Source organism: Saimiri boliviensis, chromosome 7, assembly GCF_048565385.1.
Source record: "Saimiri boliviensis isolate mSaiBol1 chromosome 7, mSaiBol1.pri, whole genome shotgun sequence".
Lineage (NCBI taxonomy): Eukaryota > Metazoa > Chordata > Mammalia > Primates > Cebidae > Saimiri > Saimiri boliviensis.
The window spans coordinates 100,295,159-100,318,124 of record NC_133455.1 but is presented as its reverse complement, the minus strand read 5'-3'; the positions used below and the strand labels follow the sequence as shown (position 1 = coordinate 100,318,124).

The 22,966-nt window shown below is 40.4% G+C and overlaps 1 protein-coding gene across 1 annotated transcript in view; it reads right to left on the bottom strand.

Moving 5' to 3' along the window:
• A2M (alpha-2-macroglobulin) overlaps positions 1-22,966 on the bottom strand; it is a 46,624-nt gene that overhangs the window by 10,378 nt on the left and 13,280 nt on the right. The window contains exons 12-27 of the mRNA XM_003926675.4: positions 20,415-20,642; positions 20,111-20,174; positions 17,522-17,664; positions 16,762-16,911; positions 13,393-13,554; positions 12,831-12,942; positions 10,969-11,086; positions 8,410-8,638; positions 7,592-7,718; positions 7,120-7,241; positions 6,426-6,477; positions 3,366-3,449; positions 2,892-3,068; positions 2,497-2,584; positions 632-788; positions 279-353 (exon numbers count right to left, since the gene is read on the bottom strand). Of these exons, the coding sequence (XP_003926724.1) occupies positions 279-353; positions 632-788; positions 2,497-2,584; positions 2,892-3,068; positions 3,366-3,449; positions 6,426-6,477; positions 7,120-7,241; positions 7,592-7,718; positions 8,410-8,638; positions 10,969-11,086; positions 12,831-12,942; positions 13,393-13,554; positions 16,762-16,911; positions 17,522-17,664; positions 20,111-20,174; positions 20,415-20,642 (2,088 nt within the window). The remainder of the gene's footprint in view (positions 1-278; positions 354-631; positions 789-2,496; positions 2,585-2,891; positions 3,069-3,365; positions 3,450-6,425; positions 6,478-7,119; positions 7,242-7,591; positions 7,719-8,409; positions 8,639-10,968; positions 11,087-12,830; positions 12,943-13,392; positions 13,555-16,761; positions 16,912-17,521; positions 17,665-20,110; positions 20,175-20,414; positions 20,643-22,966) is intronic.

Below are 22,966 nucleotides of genomic sequence, written 5' to 3'. Positions count from 1 at the left end.
CCACCTGAGTAGCTGGGATTACAGGCACATGCCACCATGCCCAGCCAATTTTTTGTATTTTTAGCAGAGACAGGGTTTCACCATGTTGACCGGGATGGTCTCGATCTCTCGACCTCGTGATCCACCCGCCTCGGCCTCCCAAAGTGCTGGGATTACAAGCTTGAGCCACCGCGCCCGGCCGATGCTTTGCTTTTAATAGGATAGTATTTCAGACAGCAGGTCAGCAGTTTAATTGCATCCAGAACTCTCCTTCTGCAGAGGAATGAGGTGGTACCTACAGAGACTGGGACAGGAATCTCCAGAAGGGCGATGGTGATATAGGCGGAGAGGGTCACTTCATCTTCTACTCCTCCCTGTGAATACAAGAGGGAGATTTGAGTAATTCAACTTCGAAGAATGATGCTGACTAGTTCTTTCTATTCTGCTATGTCATGGAATTAATCCTTACCCATATCCATCCCTATAGTAAAAGTATCGCAATCAGCTTTTGTTCTAACCCCTCTCTTTTGATGCCATCCAGGTTTTATTTTTCTCTGACGCTTTCTCTTAGAAACTGTCACATTATCACTTCCTCTCCTCATCCTTGCAGATATCATAATGGACAAATCAAACTAGCTCCAGAACGATTCACCTTTATGGCGTTGTTGAGCAGTGACCCAGAGCTCCTGAAGCAACCATTGTCCTTCTGCTTCTGGGACAGCCATGTGAACGCTTGGTTAACGTGTGCTTCATCGATGAAGATGTAGGCTCGAGCTTGGGCAAAAGTCTTCAGAACAAAGGCTGTGAGCCTGACCAGAAAGGAAGTGATCATGATATTTATGTTGTTACAATGGTTTTATAACCACTTCACAGCAACAGACTTCGTAGAATGTGAGTCATCTAACAAAAATACTTGTGTACTTAGAGATCTTATCTCCTTGATTAACCTTTAGTCTGCTTGATTAATCTGCTAGATCTAGTATTTCCTTGCTAACTCTCTTTTTGCCACAGGGAGTCTAAGCATATATAATTCTATTATTTCTTTTAGTTCCAGGATACGTGTGCAGAATGTGCAGGTTTGTTACACAGGTGCCTGTGTGCCACGGTGGTTTGCTGCACCTACTGACTCACCCTTTTAGTCTCCTCCCCTCACACCCCACCCCTAAACAGGCCCTGATGTGTGTTGTTCCCCTCCCTGTGTACGTGCGTTCTTATTGTTCAACTCCCACTAATGAGTACGAACATGTGGTGTTTGGTTTTCTGTTTCTGTGTTAGTTTGCTGAGGATGATGGCTTCCAGCTTCATCCATGTCCCTGCAAAGGATATAATCTCATTCTTTTTTATTGCTGCATAGTATTCTGTGGTATATATGTACCACATTTTCTTTATCCAGTCTATCATTGATGAGCATTTGGGTTGGTTCCATGACTTTGTTATTGTAAATAGTGCTGGAATAAACACACGTGTGCATGTGTCTTTATAGCAGAATGATTTATACTCCTTTAGGTGTATACCCAGTAATGGGATTACTAGGTCAAATGGTATTTCTGGTTCTAGACCCTTGAGGAATCGCCATACTGTCTTCCACAATGGTTAAACTAATTTACATTCAAGTACTTTGAATTCATTTATTTATTTTTTGGTTAGTTATTTGAGTAAGGCTTTCAATCTCTTATCTTTAGAGCTTCCCTTTTTCAGAGGACAGAATCTTCTCACATGTAGCTCTTATATGCGGTAACTTCTAATATTGCGTTACTTTAGGGATTTTTAAAAAATAATGTTTCGGCCGGGCGCGGTGGCTCAAGCCTGTAATCCCAGCACTTTGGGAGGCTGAGGCGGGTGGATCACGAGGTCAAGAGATCGAGACCATCCTGGTCAACATGGTGAAACCCCGTCTCTACTAAAAATACAAAAAATTAGATGGTCATGGTGGTGCGTGCCTGTAATCCCAGCTACTCAGGAGGCTGAGGCAGGAGAATTGCCTGAACCCAGGAGGCGGAGGTGGCGGTGAGCCGAGATCGCGCCATTGCACTCCAGCCTGGGTAACAAGAGCGAAACTCCATCTCAAAAATAATAATAATAATAATGTTTCATATTGCTGTTTTCTTCTCAATTGCTTCCTCCTATTAATTCATTCTCAGTCAAGCTGAATGACTTAGAATATGACACAATATAAGCTGAAGTTAACCTGGTTTATCTAGAAGTTATACATGTTCACTGGCAATATAGTTTCAAAACTCACGATTACGGTAGCTACTTAAGAAAGAATAGCCATTTCAGAAAGAATACCTTGGTACATTATTAATAGGATTAATTTTGGAAACAAGTCTAAGATACATGTATCTGGATATCAGGTTTTCTTCTTCTTACCTTGCTAATCTTCATGGATTTATCCAGTATAACAAACCACAGGTCTGTTAATACTTATCTGATAGTGTTGCTGTGAATATAATTGAGGTAATACACATAAAAGTGCTGGCACATAAAAAGGAGTTCACACAATTGTTCTTTCCTTACCAGGTGTTGCCCTCGCTCCTGCCATGTTGCTCCCCAAAGGTGCTGTAGGATCCATCGGAATGTTTGTAGTTCAACTGTCTCTGATAACCTGTAAAGGAAGATTAACGAAAAAGCACAATGGGTTAATGTGCATGCTGAGGGTGGAGAAATCACTAAAATACCTTGGCTTCTCTTGTGACATTTCTTAAATTTTGTTGTCATAGATTAAGAGGTTTTGAGCCCTAAACATTTTATTGGAGGTTGGAGAGTGGATAGTTTCCATGAAATTAACTATCATAGTAGGTACCATGGTGGGCTAAGCTAATGTATCATGATATTGATAAGTAACTGAAACCTACTGGGAAATCAAATTGAAATCGCATTCAAGTTTCCCCCTTACACAAGTAATCACTCACCAGTGTTGAGATAGCCAATGGCCTTGGACTTGATCTCTGGAGAAAGCTGCTGTGTTTTATTTAGATAATCCAGAACATAGATGTTAGGAGCAAAGAGGACCATATTCTGCTCTCCACAGCCATAGGGCATCTGGAGAAGATTTTGTGTGTTTTGCATGGCAGAGCCTAATATGTCTCCTGGAGAATGGGAGAGATGGAAAGTCATCAAGCTTGGAGATCATCATCTATCAAGATCATTAAGCAGAAATAACTAGCTGAGCTTAGAAATTAGAAAGAGTTGAGCTCAGAAATTACTTTTAAGAAGGGTGAATCTTCTAGGGATCGAAGTATGATTGAAAGCAATAAACGAGTCCAAAGAAGAAGAGAAAAAAGAAGTTAAAATTACAGTATTATTTTTAGTAAATACTTATGGGAAACAAAAATAGTACAATAGAAGTTGTTAATGCCCGGGTTTACCAGGGGCTAGAGGCTCACCCAAAACTGTTGCAGAAGCTCGGGCAGATTCTTCTACCACATTCGGTGGTAGTTTCAGGGATAACTCTTCAGATACCTCCCCACCTAGAGAAATAAACAAATCAGGCATACGAAAATTATTGTACCATTATATCTTTCTAAAAAGCTCTATGAGCCAGAAGCTAGGACTATGCCTTATACCTCAACTCCTCCTGAAAAGCTGCCCTCCTTTAATATAACAGTTTTAAAAAACACATTTTAAAAATGGGCTACTGATTTTCTGTGATGTTCAGAATTTCTTCTTCAATGATCTTCTCAGTAGTTTATGCAGAGTTGCATTCCAAATCAGACAAGAAATTGTGAGAGCATGGTGACGCTGTGATTCAGGTGCTGTCGTCTGATGGCTGACACGGGACGGTTATCACAAGATGATCTGTTTAGTATCGACCCCCTACCTCCTTACTTATCAGTTGTATAGAGAAAACAGCAACCATAAAGCTCTCTAAGTATACGCAAGTAAAGGAAAAACTATCTCAAAAGGTCCTGGACTCTCCAATAATGCTATGTCCTTTCTTCAGTCAAATTTCAGATGTAAAGGTAGTATTTTTACGGAAATTGAGGGTAAGAAAGTGAAGAGAAACAATATTTGATGCACTGAAAATAAACTAATTACTACTGATGCCACACATTTGCTTCCGTTTTAATCTTGGTAAATTATATGAAGTGAAAATCGGAGAAGTGTAGGATTTGTTTTCATACTGAATCGCTTTTTCATCAAATTTATAGTACAATTTTTGTTAAAAGAAAAGCCATAAGCAAAGTTAAAGGACAAATGACCAAGCAAAATGAAATGCTTGACTCACTGAAAATAAAATAATTGTCACGGATGAACATACATTTATTGCCATTTTAATCTTGGTGAATTACATACAAATGAAAAATGTAGAAGTTCTCTTCCCTTTCTCATAAAATATTAAAACTTTTATTTAAAAAACAGATGCCGTAAACAAAATTAAAAAGACAAATGACCAAGTGAAAGTAAATATTGCAACATATTCAACAGAGGAAGAATTAGTGTCATACAACTGAATGTCAGTGACCAAGTGAAAGTAAATATTGCAACATATTCAACAGAGGAAGAATCAGTGTCATACAACTGAGTCAGAAAAAGCTTCTTAAAAGACAAATGGCCAAAGATTTAAAGGCAATTAATAAACATGCAAAAATGAGGTCATCCCCACTTGTAATTAAGAAAATATAAATTAAAACAACAGCAAAAATTTTTAATCTAAATTTTTGGCAAAAATTAAAGTTAAAAACTTTGATGATAACGTGTGACGGCCAGCATAATGCTATGGAAATGTATACCGGTGAAAGTATCAATGCATTTAGGTAATAAAAAGGAGGATTTTTAAAGTCTCAAAATCGTCTCTTCCTGCACAGAAAGTCCAACCAGCTAATATCTGCAGATCAGAAAATCCATTTTGAAAACCCCAGTACTTGGAAACAAGTCTGGAACACCTACACTGTTTACAGAACTGAGTGAAGCCCAAACTAGAAGGACAGGTAGAATGCTCTCACTTTGACCACGTCACTGTTCTCACTCCCTTAGGTTAGCACAATGCCAGATAGAAAGGATTCTCCTGGGGTCACAGTTTCTACAGGGAGGAAAGAGAACCAGAAATAGACATCAAGATTCTCAAATATTCCGAGACGCTTCTTAGGAAGCCTACTCTGGTCTCACTTTATTGGGAATACTGGAAGTAATGGCATGACGGATTACCTGGGGTCAGGTTAGAAACAAAGAAAGGACAGCGCTCACAGTGACCAGCATGTGGGTTTTGGTAGTGCTTCTGCGTTTCTGCCAGCTATGGCACCCATTCAGAGATACCAGCCAGCTGCACGGCCCACCTGTAAAACTGAGCTAATCACTTTCAGAAGCGTGTTGGGAAGTTCAGCGTAGCCTGAGTTTCCAGATGGCCAGTCTGTAAGCCCAGCTACAGAGCTCACACCAGTGACCCCACCCTGGTAGAAGACACCACCACTATGAATTTCATAAAAGTGTAGGGGTTAACTACGCTTGACCTGGGAGTCTAAAGGATGGCTCAACTCAGCCAAAACCTCACTCCATTTATCCTTTAAGTTCTAGGGTACATGATGTTCTGTTACGCTTTTTTAAAGAATATACTTTTGTATAATTAGGTACGCAAATTTGATTATGTTGGTAATTAAAATAAAATTTAATAAAACTATTTGACAGTTAGCCCTTTTACCTAAGAAATAAATCAAAATGAGGAACTCAGACATGGAGAAGTCATGATAAAAGGATTGAATGATAGGTACTAAATTCACTTAAATGCAGTAACAGGCTAAACAACAAGGAAAATATGTTTTTAGGATACATTTTATATGTTGCAACATGAAAAACATAGTAAATAGAAATGTGCAGGTAGTCAGGGAAAGGCAATGAACTTATGTATGATGTTGATGTTGATTCAATGTTGATTTGGGATGAGAATGCATCGTGCTGATACATTTCTTAGTGTACTACATTTTTTACTGTAAGTTTCTTCAGTTCCTTCTCAAATGATTGATAGGGCATTAAGTACAGGAGAGGCATCTAACAAATGTTAATACGACAATAATGGTAAAGGTCATGACAACTCTTTCTTTGGGAAGTAGCAATCCTATTATCAAATATTGTTGACTGTGCAAAACTCAGTGTTAGAATGCCCTGACTTCTGCTGTCCACAGTTTGCATTACTAATTATTTAAGGAAACATCCCCTTTGGGAATATTCATTTGGATTCTACCCACTTTCTACCTATGCCCATACCAAACACGGTCAAAAAGTCATTTGGTGTTGCATAGATGCTGCAAGAGATCAAGACTTGGAATGGAGGCCTAGCGATCTTCTAATCAAATTACTTGGCCTTCCTAAGAACTATTTTCCCCGTTTGTCAAGTGCATTAATGGTGCTTCAGGTCTTAGATCACAGAGAAAGTATAGAAATAACATATAAACGTTCTTTGAATTTTAAATGTTAGACTTTAATGTTTTCTAAATTATGATGGCTCTTACCTGATGGACAAAGCAGGGAGTTGAATGTTGTTTCCTTCTCCAGTCCTTCAGGCTTTAGGTAAAAGAAAGAAAAGTGAGTGAGAACGGACTGACCTTCAGAACACATGTGTTGATGGAGGGGCCACAGATACCCGGATAGTGAAGAGAAGGATTTGAACTGCATTATCTAAGCAAATTCTGAACGTATAAGCAAACATGAAGGAGGCAGTGTGATGCATGAACAAGGGAAGTAAAAACTGAGAAAGCAAATCAAGAGGAGGCTGGGCATGGTGTTTCACACCTGTGATCCGAGCACTCTGGGAAACCAAGGCGGGCAGATCACTTGAGGTCAGGAGTTGGAGACCAGCCTGGTCAACATGGTGAAACCCTGTCTCTACTAAAAATAGGAAAATTAGCTGGATGTGGTGGTGCACGCCTGTAATCCCAGCTACTTGGGAGGCTGAGGCATGAGAATTGCTTGCACCCAGGAGGCAGAGCTTACAGTGAGCAGAGATTCTACCACGGCACTCCAGCCTGGGTGAGAGAGCAAGACTCTGTCTCAAAAACAAAACCAGAAAACCCTAACAAAACAGAAACTAAATCAAGAGAGAGATAGGATAGAGAGAGACATGAGAATAATATAAAATATCCAGATAGTATTATTACATTACCCATATACATTATTATGGACTATATATTATTTAGGTTTACTTACTTCAACCAAAAGAGGCTTGATGATTGTGTCTTTCTTTCCATATTCAGGAACTGAAGTCACCTCAGTCCCACACAGCTCTTGAGACTCTAGTGCCTCTGCACTCACAGTGAAATTCACATTTCCTAAAAACAAAAAAAACAAAAACAAAAACAACAGAAATGAATACCATCTTTCCCTTCCTCCATGCCTCCAAACTGAAGATTTATAAATGTTCAATGCTTTGTAAACTTGTGTTTTACTAACACACCGAAGGAGGAACAGAAACGTGCAAATGAGAGGTGCATGATACTGAGAATTCAAGGTGGAGAGAGATGTTGGGGATATCCTTGTAGGCATCTTAGAATAAAAGACAAAGGAAAAAAACGGTGTCCTCTAGTGGTCTTTTCCTGAAGGAAGTGGCACTGAATATAAGGTTCCCACTGCCGTGTACAATCTTTGAGTAGAGAGTTATCTTTTGGAGTTTGTGGCTCACCTAATGACTTTGGGGTTATTGCCCAGGACACAGTTTGCCGCCCGTTCACACAGATGCAGTGAGGGCCTTGTTCCTTCTCCGCTGGGACAGCTAGGAAGGCGGGAGAAGCTTCCAGCTGCACGCTGACCTGAAGCCACACATAAGAAAGAGAGTAGAGGGAGAATGGGTTTGGAGTCAAGCATCTTGAGGAATTGGTTAGATTTCAGGTTGCCTCACGTTAAAGGTGATATAAATGAAGATAAAGAACCTGAAATACATATAAGTGGATCCGACATGTAAATCTGAGTTATTTTGGAAGCAACCTGCTCTTTCATGTGACAGGCCCAGAGGAAGTGAAAGGTAATGATGGCATGCTGCTCCACCTCTCTGGCCTGAAACCTCGACCCTCGGGTCTCTCAGCAGAGGATACAAGACTTGAAAAGAGTTATGGTTTCAGCAGAGGTAAGATGCTCGCAGATGACTTTTAACATTAGGTTTGATATAATGACAAGTTAATATATGAGAACGTAGGAGCTAAGAAAAGTTAAATAGATGAGAATGTAGAGGTTGAAACCTTGTAGAGTCTGTCATGAGAACAGAGTACTGACTTTTGTCATCCCCGTCAGAATTCTTCATACCACACAAACACTAACTCTGAAGGCCTAGAAACTTCCTTTATGGTGCGATTTGGTATCTGGAGATATCACAATCTGTAACTTACACAATCGTGAATATCTAGTAAACATCCTGCATACGAGAGTTTCTCAGTACTTCTAGGAATGCAACTTTTAATTTACTTGACTGTTACCTTGTGTTTAATTTGGGAAAGAGATCCTTACCTGGATGCATTTGGGAAGGTAGTTCAGGACAGTGGCCTTGAGTGTGAAGACCTCTCCACGGATCACAGAGTAGGGCATTGTGAGCTCCACAAAGAAGGGCTGGAAGGCTCGGAGAGAGGCGGTGGGAGAGATACCAAGTCCAGCATCTTTGGACAGGCAGAAGGCCCCTGCCTTCCACTCGGTGATGGTGTCAGGGACTGTTACTTCTACCTCAGCCTCACCTGATGAGCTGGGGAGCAGGGCAAGTGAAGAACAGAAAATAGGTAAATGCACCCTTTCTAGGGAGAGAAATGTCATGACTTAAAAGCACTCAAGAGAAATATCAATAACGGAGAGTATAATCAAGGATTGAGATGGGGAATATAAGACCTTTTCTTACAACTGTTTATAGTATGTCAGAACTGTCGCATAATCTTATACAGACAATATAGTTATAAATTGAATATGCAATTTGTGATTGCTCTTAAGTTCTCTTTTCTAAAATGCTATTCCACCGAGGGCTGCTTTATAATTTTAAATTCTACTACGGTTGTGTATAGTGGACCTGATTGAATTTGTCTTCAACTCAGGATTGCTAACCAATGAAGGATCTCCTACAGGCGTTAATCTGTGCAGTACTTGGTTATATTTGGTCCTTATGCCTATTTTCTGGAAATCTTAGAATTAAATTTGCACAGAATTTTTTAGCTCTGATGCAGTTAGGTTAGTGAGACTTCTTAGGTCTTAAGTATTTACATTATACATCTTCTGAAATTAGCAATGTGTTTGAAAGAATTACTTCAGTACTGAAAGATTAGCTAACAGCTCCCAGTTTCTCCCTGCAAGGGCTTTGTCTACTCACTTTCTCAGTTGCTGATTGAGTGTTAGGTTTCTAACTAGCCTGCCCTGGGAAACAGAAGCGGCAGGGATACCTTACAGAGAGACTGAAAGGCAGTATGGGCATTTCCCATGCCTCCTTCCCCTGGCTTGCCCCACAGATAAAACCAGGTCTCCAACATACCCCTGGGAATAATTTGTCTATGCATCAAGCACCCCGATTTTTTTTTTTTTTTTGAGACAGAGTTTCACTCTTGTTACCTAGGCTGGAGTGCAATGGCGCGATCTCGGCTCACCGCAACCTCCGCCTCCTGGGTTCAGGCTATTCTCCTGCCTCAGCCTCCTGAGTAGTTGGGATTACAGGCACGCGCCACCATGCCCAGCTAATATTTTTGTATTTTTTTAGTAGAGACGGGGTTTCACCATGTTGACCAGGATGGTCTCGATCTCTCGACCTCGTGATCCACCTGCCTCGGCCTCCCAAAGTGCTGGGATTACAGGCTTGAGCCACCACGCCCGGCCTAAGCACCCCGATGTTTACAGCTCCTACCTAAGGGTCTGGCTCCGAAATCACCTAGCTCCAGGAGTAGATGGAGCTCTGCATTCAGGAGTCTCCCTAGACCATGGTGAACAAGGAGGTGGTTTTAAATAGGTCTGTGAGCCACACCAGCAGCTACACCCCCAGCTCAATACAGAAAGAACAGGCAAAATCTCCCAGCTTCCAGTCTCTCCCTGGAGGGAGTATGTCGACACACTTTTCTGGCTGCCATCTAAGGGTTGAGCTTCTAAACAGCCCGCATCTGTGAGTGAAAAGGACAGGTAAACAAGACTTCAGGAGCCTGAACATGGCCCTTCCCGCTCCTTCTCCCCACCGGCCCCGCTGACTTGTTTCAGGGATAAAACTCTGTTTCCAGTGTCTCTCTGGAAGGAGTCTGTTCACTTTGCTTGGTGCAAATGTACATTGCCACAGCCATTATGGAAAACAGTATGGAGATTCCTCAAAATTTTTAAAATGGAAACTACCATATGTCCCAGAAATCGCTCTTCAGACTATACACCCGAAGGAAATGAAATAAGCCCCTTGTAGAGAAGTGTGTGTTTCAGTGTTCATTGCAGCATTATTCACAGTTGCCAAGAAATAAAAATAACCTAAGTGTCTGGGCAAATGGATCAATCAGTTGTGGCTATGCATAATGCAGTATCTTTCAGGCTGAAATGAAAGCAGATCCTACCATTTGTGACAACACCGATGAGCTTGGAAGCCATTATGTTAAGTGAAATAAGCCAGGCATAGGACAAACACCACACGACCGCAACTAGTATGTGGATGCTCAAAGCAGCTGAATACACAGGAACAGAGAGTAGAACCGTGCTTGGGATTGCAGGGATCGGGGGAAGCAGGTCAAAGGGCACAAAGTTGAAGTTATGTAGGATGAATAAATTTAGAAATCTAATGTACAGCAGGAGGACTCTAGGTGATAATATTGTGTTGGATACTGAAACCTGGTTAATAGGATAGATTTTAGGTGCACCTGCCACACACACAGAAACAGGCAACGGATGAGGCGATGGATGTGTTAATTTGCTTGACCGTAGTGATCATTCCAATATGCGTAGGTGTATACATATCAAACATCGTGTTATTCATCATGAACATAGAAAACAGTAAACACAGAAAAACTAGCCAAGAATTAAAAACAGTGAGGGATATTTTGCATATTGCATATGCAGGACACTACTTACTTCACCAACACCAAATCCCAGATCCAAGTCTCAGGGAAGTACTTTCGTATGGTCTCTGTGTGAGGAGGCTCTTCGACATGCATCATGAGTGCATGGCCTCTTCGCATTACCTCTGAGTCTATGGTGGGTGAAGGAGAAGACAGGGTGATAAACTTACAGATAACACTTACGAGAGACTGTTGTACTTGGCACCAAAAAATCAAATCGTCTGATGAAATAGAGAGGAGCAAGGAGAGGGCACTTGGGTCATCAGGGAAAGCTTCTTTGAGGAGGAAATAGGCTGGATGAATTATGAAGTATCAGAATACCTAGGAGTGAGCTGGGGGAGGAGGAGCAGAAGCAGAGGCTATAGAGACTTTGGCAGACACGCTCGGATGGTCTGCGGGGCGGAAGGACTCTGTGGAGTCCTGAGAGGCTGCTGCTACCGTGCTAAGTGGAGAGTGTTACGACACAGGGCCGTGAATAGGGCAGGAATCCCAGTTTGCGTTGGTGTGTTCCTCGGCAGGAGCAAAGAAAAACTGCCATAGACGTTCTGACAGTGGCTTTGAGAAACAGTTGATGGGAGGGAAAAGTTCAATGATCACACAGACTCTTTATTCTCTGTCCTGTCAGAAGACGACAGTTTGTTTCACCCTATTCACCTTCTGCTGAGGTGTGCTGGTAAATATTTCACGAGCAGCTCTCTGGGAAAAAAATATACCTATTTTTACACACCTATTCACGCGCAAATTTACTGTAAATCTTACTGATAAAGGATTATACAATATAATTTATAAATCATAAAATACGCAGCAAACTTCATAGGAAATTCCATAGAGCCAATTGATTCTCCCCAAATGCTTTTCTTGATTTTGATGCTCTTTTCTCTGTATTCAACTTACCCTCAATCATGATTTGACAACATGGGACTATAAATAAAAGCTTGATTACTATTCAGTTCACGAAAGAAGTAGCTCATGTCACTGATGAATGTGTGTGGTTCCAACATAAATAATGGCTGAGGTTTTGGGGAAGTGGAACAGCTTCTTTACCTGACTGAGAATGTAGCACTGTTTTGTGAACATTTTGATTTCTGTTTACACTAACCCTATGCTTGGAAACTTTCTCTTTCCTTTTCAGCCCAGCACATCTATCTCCATTTACTAGAATTTGAGTTTATATTGCTACGTGATCTTGAGCGATAACCTTAATATGTATGACTAACAAGTCCTTTTTTTGTGTTAATTTTTGTTACATTGTATCTTTAAAAAATTTAAAATTTGGTTAATATATTAGGTAATCAAGTGGAATTACCTAATATATTAACCAAAGGATTATAAATCGTTCTACTATAAAAACACATGCACACGAATGTTCATTGCAGCACTGTTTACAATAGCAAAGACCTGGAACCAACCCAAATGCCCATCGATGATAGACTGGACAGGGAAAATGTGGCACATATACACCATGGAATATTATGCAGCCATCAAAAACGATGAGTTCGTGTCCTTAGTAGGGACATGGATAAACCTGGAAACCATCATTCTCAGCAAACTGACACAAGAGCAGAAAATCAAACACCACATGTTCTCACTCATAGGCGGGTGTTGAACAATGAGAACACATGGACACGGGGAGGGGAGCACTACACACTGGGGTCTGTTGGGGGAAAATGGGGGAGGGACAGTGGGAGGTAGGGAGTTGGGGAGAGATAGCATGGGGAGAAATGCCAGATACAGGTGAAGGGGAGGAAGGCAGCAAATCACACTGCCACGTGTGTACCTATGCAACAATCTTGCATGTTCTTCACATGTACCCCCAAACCTAAAATGCAATAAAAAATGTATTAGGTAGTACATATTTATTAATCTTTTGTTTACCATAAGGTACCCGTCGTAGACCTTCAGGGGAATACATGGCAAGCGGTTCAGGCTGTCGACATATGTTGGGTTTATGAATCTTTGAGTTGGTCAATGCCTTTAAGCCCATGTCCTGCAAAGGAAATAATCATCTAATCAGTAAATATGTATTATAAAATATACATAGGCACATACTTCTTTTCACTGAATTTGACAAACAATCCAGTTGACTTCATATTAAATATTTAACCTTCACATCTGTAGAAGGGATATTCATACACTTAAGGAGGTAATTTTATTCTTTTCATTAAACTTTTTCAACAGTAATTATTTTGTATATGTCATATTTATAAACATCGCAGAGAATTTACTTTCTGTGAAAAAAGAAAAGGAATAATACTCCAAAAAGTTCCGGTTTAGTTCAGTATCTTTCAGCAGATCCGCTATTAGTAGAGAAATCACTTACCTCTTTATATCCCATTACCCTCAACCATGACATGAAGGCATTCAGATAAAGACTCTTTTCCATGTCTAATATTTTAAGAGCCTTAAGAACAGACCATCTACAACATAAGGCATTTACCTGCAGAAAGCTATACATATCCTTTTCATTTGTACTCGATACTGGAGAATATGTGATTCCATTAATAAATACATTGTGACGATGGATGCAGTCTCCATCGTCATGGTCATTCAAATACGCAGGGAAGCCAGTGAGGTCCTTTACCGGTAGCAGGTTATAAACCTGTACAAATACAAAAGACAATAAACTTCTTTATGATTTTTGTTTTGAGTTCAAGGGGAAAAGAACAGGAATAATGAACATCAGTCTTTCTTTGAGTGCTCTCATTGTTTTGACGATTTATAAGAGAGGATATGGGTCATTTTCTTGACACAGTGTTTCCATTTTGAAGATGTTGAACAATTTTAGGAAAAACACAAAAATACTCCATCTAAGTACTCAAGGGTCATACTCCTTCATTACACAGTTCAGAGGCCACCACTAGACTCGACACTAGAATGAAACAAAATTTTTTTAATTGAAAAATTGAGGTCTGTTCTATTTGTGACATTGCACAAAGCTTTGAGATGATAGAAGGAAATGACAGGTTTGTGTTTATCTTGTGGCAAGCAACTGACTCAGTGTATAACAAAGTTAATGAATGCATGTTCTAAACAGGCACATGAACAGACATGTCCCCTCTCAGGACACAATGGCATTTTATTTATTTATTTATTTATTTATTTATTTATTTATTTATTGAGATGGAGTCTAGCTCTTTCACCCAGGCTGGAGTGCAGTGGCACAATCTCGGCTCACTGCAACCTCTGCCTCCCGAATTCAAGCGATTCTCCTGCTTCAGCCTCCTGAGTAGCTGGGACTATAGGCGTGTACCACCATGCCCAGATAATTTTTGTATTTTTAGTAGAGACAGAGTTTCACCGTGTTAGCTAGATGTTCTTGATCTCCTGACCTTGTGATCCACCCGCCTTGGCCTCCTAAAGTGCTGGGATTACAGGCATAAGCCACCACGCCCGGCCCATGACAGCATTTTCTTAGGTATTATCAGTGGAAACAAAATGCTCCAGATCTTCATATTGATACATAAAACTTTAACTGTAAAATTCTAGGCATGATGCTTTCGAGTCCGTTTGAAGGAGAGAAGCCAGACAGACATAAAAATTGTGATAGTGACATTGCATTATGTTTGTAGGAGTTTAAAACTGACTGACAAGAACAGATGAGCACAGTGAGTGGTGTGATGAAATTAACACTTTCTCAAAGTATCTGAACATCTCTCATTTTCTCTCCTCACTTTATTTTTCTCAATGGCATATTCCATAATTATTGTCTGTCTCATCTATGGGAATGTAAGTTCCATGAGACATACATTTTTATCTTTCCAGTGGCTTACTGCTTGATCCCTAGCACTTAGTATAATGCCTAGAACACAGTGGGCATTAGATGTGTCGAATGAATGACCTACCCTAGCAGCACTTAATCAAAGGTTGAGAAGAGCTGGTGTTTTAACTCAGGTCTACTCATAAATACCTGAACTTCTGCTTTATTATTTTTATTTATTTATTTTATTTTATTTGTTATTATTATTTTTTTGAGATGGAATTTCACTCTTGTTACCCAGGCTGGAGTGCAATGGCGCGATCTCGGCTCACCGCAACCTCCGCCTCCTGGGATCAGGCAATTCTCCTGCCTCAGCCTCATGAGTAGCTGGGATTACAGGCACGCGCCACCATGCCCAGCTAATTTTTTGTATTTTTAGTAGAGACGGGGTTTCACCATGTTGACCAGGATGGTCTCGATCTCTTGACCTCGTGATCCACCTGCCTCGGCCTCCCAAAGTGCTGGGATTACAGGTTTGAGCCACCGTGCCCGGCCACTTTATTATTAATAAATAGATTTGTCTGTTTTATCTACCCATCAGGGTTGTTACAATTTTAAAAATCCTTTGAGAATTATAAAATTATGTCATCAAAATGTAAAACACTTATATTATTTTCCCACAGATCCTCTTGAGATCCTACTGTTGAAATGTACTTAATGCTTCCTTTAGAAGTATTCTATTTTCAGTTAAAATCCCATTAGAAGGACAAACCAATAAGAAATATTTTCTTATAAGTTTCTATTTCAGGAAAATAAAAACATAAATTTCTCTTTGTTACATTATGGTAGTAGAAAAAACTTCACTAAGAGGTTGGCATAATTGGTCTCATATTAAACATTTGAAGACGTGAGCCAACTACTGTTAGTACAAGCTGTTAACTAGATTTGTTGTACCAATTCACCATACCCTTTTGCTATTTCTTCTATCAGCCCATATTTCCAGAGTTCAATTATCAATGTTAATTACATAGTAATTCATTTTTCTTGAGTTTTGTTCCTCAGAGATGATGTATATGTTCCCTCAGAAATTATGTGCAGCTTGGGACAGCAATTATTTCAACTGATGTAATTTTTCTTTTCTTTTTTTTTTTTTTGAGACTGGAGTCCCACTCTGTCACTCAGGTTAGAGTGCAGTGTTGTGTTCATGGCTCACACAACCTCCGCCTCCCGGGTTCAAGCGATTTTCCTGCCCCAGCCTCCTGAGTAGCTGGGATGACAGCCACCCACCACCAAACCTGGCTAATTTTTGTATTTTTTGTAGAGATGAGATTTCACCATGTTGGCCAGGCTAGTCTTGAACTCCTGACCTCAAATGATCTGCCCACCTCAGCCCACCAAAGTGCTGGGATTACAGTCATGAGCCACTGTACCCTGCCATAATCCTTACAAAAACAGAAATTTGATATTTCATTTAGCCTGCGTAGTCTTAGTGCAGGTACATGTATCACTTTTGTTAGACTCTTTGAAATGTTGAAACTAGTTTTCAAACTCCTATTATTGGTTGCTTGGAGCTCTGGAATTTTAAGGACTTTGGATAGGGCAAGGTCTTTTTACATTTAAATATATAATTTCTGAATGGCTTCTCTGATTGCTCAGTTAATCCTTTCTTTTAATTTGCGTAAGTACACTTCTCTTACAGCAGTTTTCACGATTGCTCTGCATTCTCTCCAGCCTTGCGTATACGAATGTCTTGACACATTCAGAAGATTCGAGTTTGTATTGCTATGTGCTCTTGAGCAAGAAACTTAACATATCTGAATAACAAGTCCCTTTTTGATGGTTAATTTTCATCATATTTTGTCTTTTCAAAAAATTCTATTTGGTTCAATATACTGCATTAAGTGATGCATTTTTATTTGATTCTTTTTCCTGCAGAAGCGAGTTTTATTTATATATAAAATGCCTTACCAATGAAAGCCCACAAGAGAGAGCAAAACTATTAATTCCTAAACATTTTAATTGACCTTATCCTACTCAGACAGGCATTTTTTCCTTGCCGTAAGCCCCTAGCACGGCCGTTCTTGATTCCTGAGGCTGCCGGGAACTCACCGAGGATGTGGAGAGCTCAGACTCAGGATTCAGGAGCAGCACGCTTTGGTCCACAGCCCGGAGGGCGCAGACAGACTGAGGAGCAGCCGTGACTCGCAGGTGGGCCTGTGAGGCTGGGAGACTTTGTGATGGGCGGAAGCTCAAATCCACCTGTGAAATGGGAACAAGAGGTCAGAAAAGCAAATTTCCTGGCTGACCCATTCATTCCTTCGCATTTGCTGAGCGTTCCTCCCGTTCAACATCTAACCATTCTGCTTGACTTCGTGGAGGGTTGGCATTATGTCAGTCCTGAAGCTTTTTGTCCGCTACAGTTCTCTTTCATTCTCAAGAATCATTTGAGCCGTTAGAAATATTTCTAATTATTCTTGTAAATTTCTAATCATGAAATGTGATTTTTATCTTTGGTATGCGGCAAGGTGCTTATTAATTGTGGTGGGACATGCGTGGGTCTAGGTGCTCTTGCATTTTTCTTTTGGCTCCTCTGTAGTCTTAAAAACTTGCTTACGTATTTCCCAAGATTTTATCATAGAAGAAGGGAATAACGTACTCCGAACTGTGTATCTGGTAAGGGGCAATGTGCTAGGGGAAATGTGACAGTTTTACACTAGGAATCAAGTGAGACTCTGCCACTACCTTGCTAAATGCCTCTGGGGAATTTATTTAACCCTTTTGGCCCCAATGGCCGCATGTATAAAACAAATAAAAACAATAGTTACTTCTAGTTTTAAATGTTGAAGATTTTATGATCTAAAGCACCCACCTTGTTGGCCAGACAATTTTCAACCTTATACTTTGCAGAATCCCCGACTACGTCCCCAGTAGGTAAAATCGCATAGACGAGCAACCGAGCGACCGGAGCGAAGTCTGACTTCACAGGGATTGAGATGGAAAAATGGCCGCTCACTGGGGCACAAAGGAATGAGAGGAAGCGATCATAGGTTAGACATCTCCCCAGGGCTGTAGGAAATTACTCTGTCACACAAACCCATTAGGAGCCTGGTCTGGTTAACGACTATTGCCATTAGTAGGTATAATAGACCGATGGATGAGTACCTCTAAGGACTCTAGCTTCAGAAAAACCTAAACAAAGCCCTCTGTCCTCTCATAAATGGTATACTATATTGATTTTTCAGCAGCTTTAAGCTTCAGCTCACCTACATACGGTTCTGACGCTAGTGAAGGGTGTGGAGACACCCACTTCACTACCATTTGATCTAGGCCTCATACTAGAAGAAGGAAATAGAACCTGAAGTTATGAGATGAAACAGAAAGAGTAACACATTGTATTCATGCTACATCCTCTTTAACCTTCTATGAGCCAGTATTTGATTCTTTCTCTGTAAGAGAAACACCATGTTCCTTCAGAAGATATTTTTTAAAGCCTATGTGGATTCTCTAGAGATTGCATTAAATTTCCCTCAGTCCGCATGGTGCTTCTGTGTTGCTACAAGAGCTAATGAAAGAGGAGACTACTGACAGTTTTCTAGCGAGTTATCTTTGAGAGTCTGCTAGACTAGAAGGAACCTTCAAAGGCTTATATATATATATATATATATATATATTTTTTTTTTTTTTTTTTTTTTTTTTTTTTGAGACGGAGTTTCACTCTTGTTACCCAGGCTGGAGTGCAATGGCGCGATCTCAGCTCACTGCAACCTCTGCCTCCTGGGTTCAGGCAATTCTCCTGCCTCGGCCTCCTGAGTAGCTGGGATTACAGGCACGTGCCACCAAGCCCAGCTAATTTTTTGTATTTTTAGTAGAGATGGGGTTTCACCATGTTGACTGGGATGGTCTCGATCTCTTGACCTCGTGATCCACCCGCCTCGGCCTTCCAAAGTGCTGGGATTATAGGCTTGAGCCACCGTGCCCGGCCCAAAGGCTTATATTATGATGTATTTGCTCATGGCGAGAGTCCAATACAGTGGTGAAGTACTCAATTTAATGCTTCATAAATCCTAACTATCTTGAAAGGGAAAAATGTTATAATGACATAAATGACTCAGCACAAGATCTGGTATATATCTACAACATATCCTGAAACCTTACATTTTCTCCACCCTGTTCTCATTTTGAGAAGAGATTCAAGAATTTTTAGTTTGAAAATCTGGGATAAGCATAGATTATACACAACAATGTTTTATGCATTTTTTTCCTTATTTATTTATTTACTTTTATAGAGATGGGGTCTCACTATGTTGACCAGGATGGTCTCAAACTCCTGACCTCAAGAGAGCCTCCCATCTTATTCTCCCAAAGTACTGGGATTACAGGCATGAGCCACCACGCTGGCCCACACCAACATTTTAAATAACCCAAAGAGAATAGGCTGAAAAAAAAGACAACAAATATTTGATAAAGGGTGAGAAAAAAATTATTGTTTTCCCTCCCTCAACTTTCTTTTTATTAATATTAGATGGACATGGTCTCTTGTTACTTGAAAGCATTTCTGATATTTCCAATTCAGGAATAGAAATGCAACCATTGTATGTTCTCCCTCGTAAGTAGGAGTTAAGCTATTAGGAAGTGGGAGCTAAGCTTTTAGAATGTTCTACTATAAGGACACATGCACATGAATGTTTATTGCAGCACTGTTTACAATAGCAAAGACCTGGAACCAACCCAAATGCCCATCGATGAGAGACTGGACAGGGAAAATGTGGCACATATACACCATGGAATATTATGCAGCTACCAAAAAAGATGAGTTCGTGTCCTTTGTAGGGACATGGATGAACCTGGAAACCATCATTCTCAGCAAACTGACGCAAGAGCAGAAAATCTAACACCGCATGTTCTCACTCATAGGCAGGTGTTGAACAATGAGAACACATGGACACAGGGAGGGGAGCATCACACACTGGGGTCTGTTGGGGGGAAGTAGGGGAGGGACAGCGGGGGGTGGGGATTTGGGGAGAGATAGCATGGGGAGAAATGCCAGATATAGGTGATGGGGAGGAAGGCAGCAAATCACACTGCCACGTGTGTACCCATGCAACTATCTTGCATAGTCTTCACATGTACCCCCAAATCTAAAATGCAATAAAATAAAGAAAGAAAGAAAAGAAAAGAAAAGAAAAAGAATGATACAATGGACTTCCGGGATTCAGGGGAAAGAGTGGGAAGGGTGAGGACTAAAAGACTATAAATTAGGTATAGTGTTTATTGCTCTGGTGATGGGTGCACCAAAATCTCAGAAATCACCAATAAAGAATTTACTCATGTGACCAAATACCACCTATTCCCCCAAAAACCCATGGAAATAAAAGAAGAAGTGTTCCCGACACTTCCGTGGTGTAAGGCTGAATGGGTCGGAATGGGGCAGCAATGCAGAGATGATGAAAATACTCACTGTCTCCCTCCTTCACAAGCAGTCCATGAGTCCCAGTGTAGACAATGCCTCCCTTTGCCATTATCTGCAAAAAAGGAAATAGAAAGCAATTGAATGTACCAAACAGAGAACGTGCTTTAGTCTCACTTCAATATACTTGTCTTATTGAGTCCCTGCTGGCAATAATCAGCCTCAAGAGAAGTCAAACTTTCAAAAGGAACATGGATAAGAAGTCAAAGTAATGACACCTAAAGAGCTTCATGATTACTTGCTCCTCAGAGAGTTTTGTCTACAGAGAAGTCACCCTAGCGACCTCCCTTCTCACCAAAGAATAGAAGGTGAACTTCTTCAGCCCCTGCAGGACATCTCCATTCAGAATGTAATGCGCCTGGATTCTCTGAGTTTGGCCACAGGGTAGTTCATGGGGGATGGGCTCAAGGTGGACAAAGCTCTTGCTTGGGGAGAACACGAGGTGAGCAGTGTGATGCGCTTCTTCGTGTTCTTCTGACACCCACTGGTAGGTGTAACAGGAATGACGATCCTTGTATCTGACCTAACGAATTAGAAAAATTATATGATTTTTAGATTATATGTCTAGGAATGGAAAAACTATGCTTTCAGAAAGCAGCTGCCTCACTTACGATGGATTTCAAATGGGTATTATGAATAATTAAAATATTGTAACCTTAGGGGTCTGAGAAGACACTGGTAAAAGGCCTTGGTTTACTTGCTAAACTCATGAATGAGCTGAAGTCTGCCTCTCCTGGGCTATCTTAGGCTGACTGTGAGTGTTATTTGTTGAGACAGGGTTTTGCTCTGTCACTCACGCTGGAGTGCAGTGGCATGATCTTAGCTCAGTGCAACCTCTGCCTCCCGGGCTCAACTGATTCTCTCACTTAGCGTCCTGAGTTGCTGGGACTACAGCTGCAGGCCACCCCACTCAGCTAATTGTTTTGGATATTTTTTAGAGATGGGGCTTCACCATGTCAGTCAGGCTGGTCTCGAACTCCTAGCCTCATGCAATCTACCCACCTCAGCCTCCCAAAGTGCTAGGATTACAGGCATGAGCCATGAGCCTGGCCTTGGCTTATTATTGTTAATGCTTCCTGCAGTCTGGATTCTTATGCCTCAGAGGCCCTATTTGGGTTATATTTTCAACTTTTCTCCCCATAAAAGTTATTCCTTAGCTCCTTTCAGGCTTCCTTTACATCCCCAGCTCCCAATACAGTAGTGAATCCTTGAATAAAACATTTTGTTCATATCTTAATATACGTTTTAGTGACAATACATATATGATCACAGGGAGCATGTAAAAATAATCATTTCATTGCCAAGACTAGCACAGTGCCTAGCATGTAGAAAGCATTCAAGACATTTTTTGAAATGAGTAAACATTCAAATTTGAGTTTTTTGAGTTTATTAGAGGTGCTTTTATGCCATCTATTAAAGCTAAATAAATAAAATATATTATTTATTTCTCTATAATAACATAAGGACTCTAAACAGGCAGGGCTCTTCCATTACCATATTATGTAATATATATAGAATATATATTGTATATCCATACATCTATAGACATACCTACATCTCTTTTGATGAATAGAGGACTTCATGCTACACTTAAGAAGTGATATTGGTATGAACAGGTCATTGGAAGAAAATTAGAATAGCAAGATAAAATAAAGTAAGGCAATAATTTATGGGGTATATATATATTTTAAACTAAATGCTAATTATGTTAGAATTGGCTTTTACATGGCTTAAGCCTGTAATCCCAGCGCTTTGGGAGGCCAAGGTGGGTGGATCACGAGGTCCAGAGATCGAGACCATCCTGGCCAACATGGTGAAACCCCATTTCTACTAAAAATACAAAAAAAAAAAAAAAAATAGCTGGGTGTGGTGGTGCGTGCCTGTAGTTCCAGCTACTTGGGAGGCTGAGGCAGGAGAATTGCTTGAACCCGGGAGGCGAAGGTTGCAATGAGCCAAGGTCGCGCCACTGCACTCCAGCCTAGCGCCTGGTGATGGAGTGAGACTCTGTCTCAAAAAAAAAGAAAAGAAAAAAAAAGAATTGGCGTTTACAATAAAAATATCTAATAGTTAAAGGGGGCTTAGTAAGTGCTTCAACGTGTATTATTTCACTTAATCTTCACAATCACCCCAAGAGTTAGGTGTTAATATTGCATTCATTTTACGGATAAGAAAATGAAACATAGAGGTTTCAGTGAATTCCTTAATATAGGGTTGAACCAGTATTTTTTAACCACTTTATCCTGATTCAGGTTCTGGAATTCACACTTTTCAACAAAACTGTTGTAAACACACACACACACACACGCACACACATACACACAACATAAAATTACCATCTTCTTTATTTTTTTAGTGTACAGTTTAGTAGTGTTAAGTATATTTATTGTGCAACAGATCTCCAGAACTTTTCATCTTATAAAACTAAACCTGAATACCATCAGAGCAATTCCCCATTTCTTTCTTTTCTCAGCCCTTAGCAACTACCATTCTGTTTTCTGTTTCTATGTCTTTGACTAGTTTAGAAACCCCGCGTATGTGGAATCATACAGTATTTGTCTTTTCATGAGTAGCTTATTTCATTTACCATAATGTCCTCAAGGTTCATTCATGCTGTAGCATGTGACAGGATTTCCTTCCCTTCTCAAGCTGCATAATATTCTGTTGTATGAATATATCACATTTTGTTTATTCATCCCTTAATGGACATTTGGGTAGCCTTAATCTCTCCGCTATTGTGAATGTTGCTGCTATAAACATCGGTGTGCAAAAATCTCTTTGAGATCCCACTTTCAATTCTTCTGAACGTGTGTCTAGAAGTATGATTACTGGATCCTATAGTAACTCTAT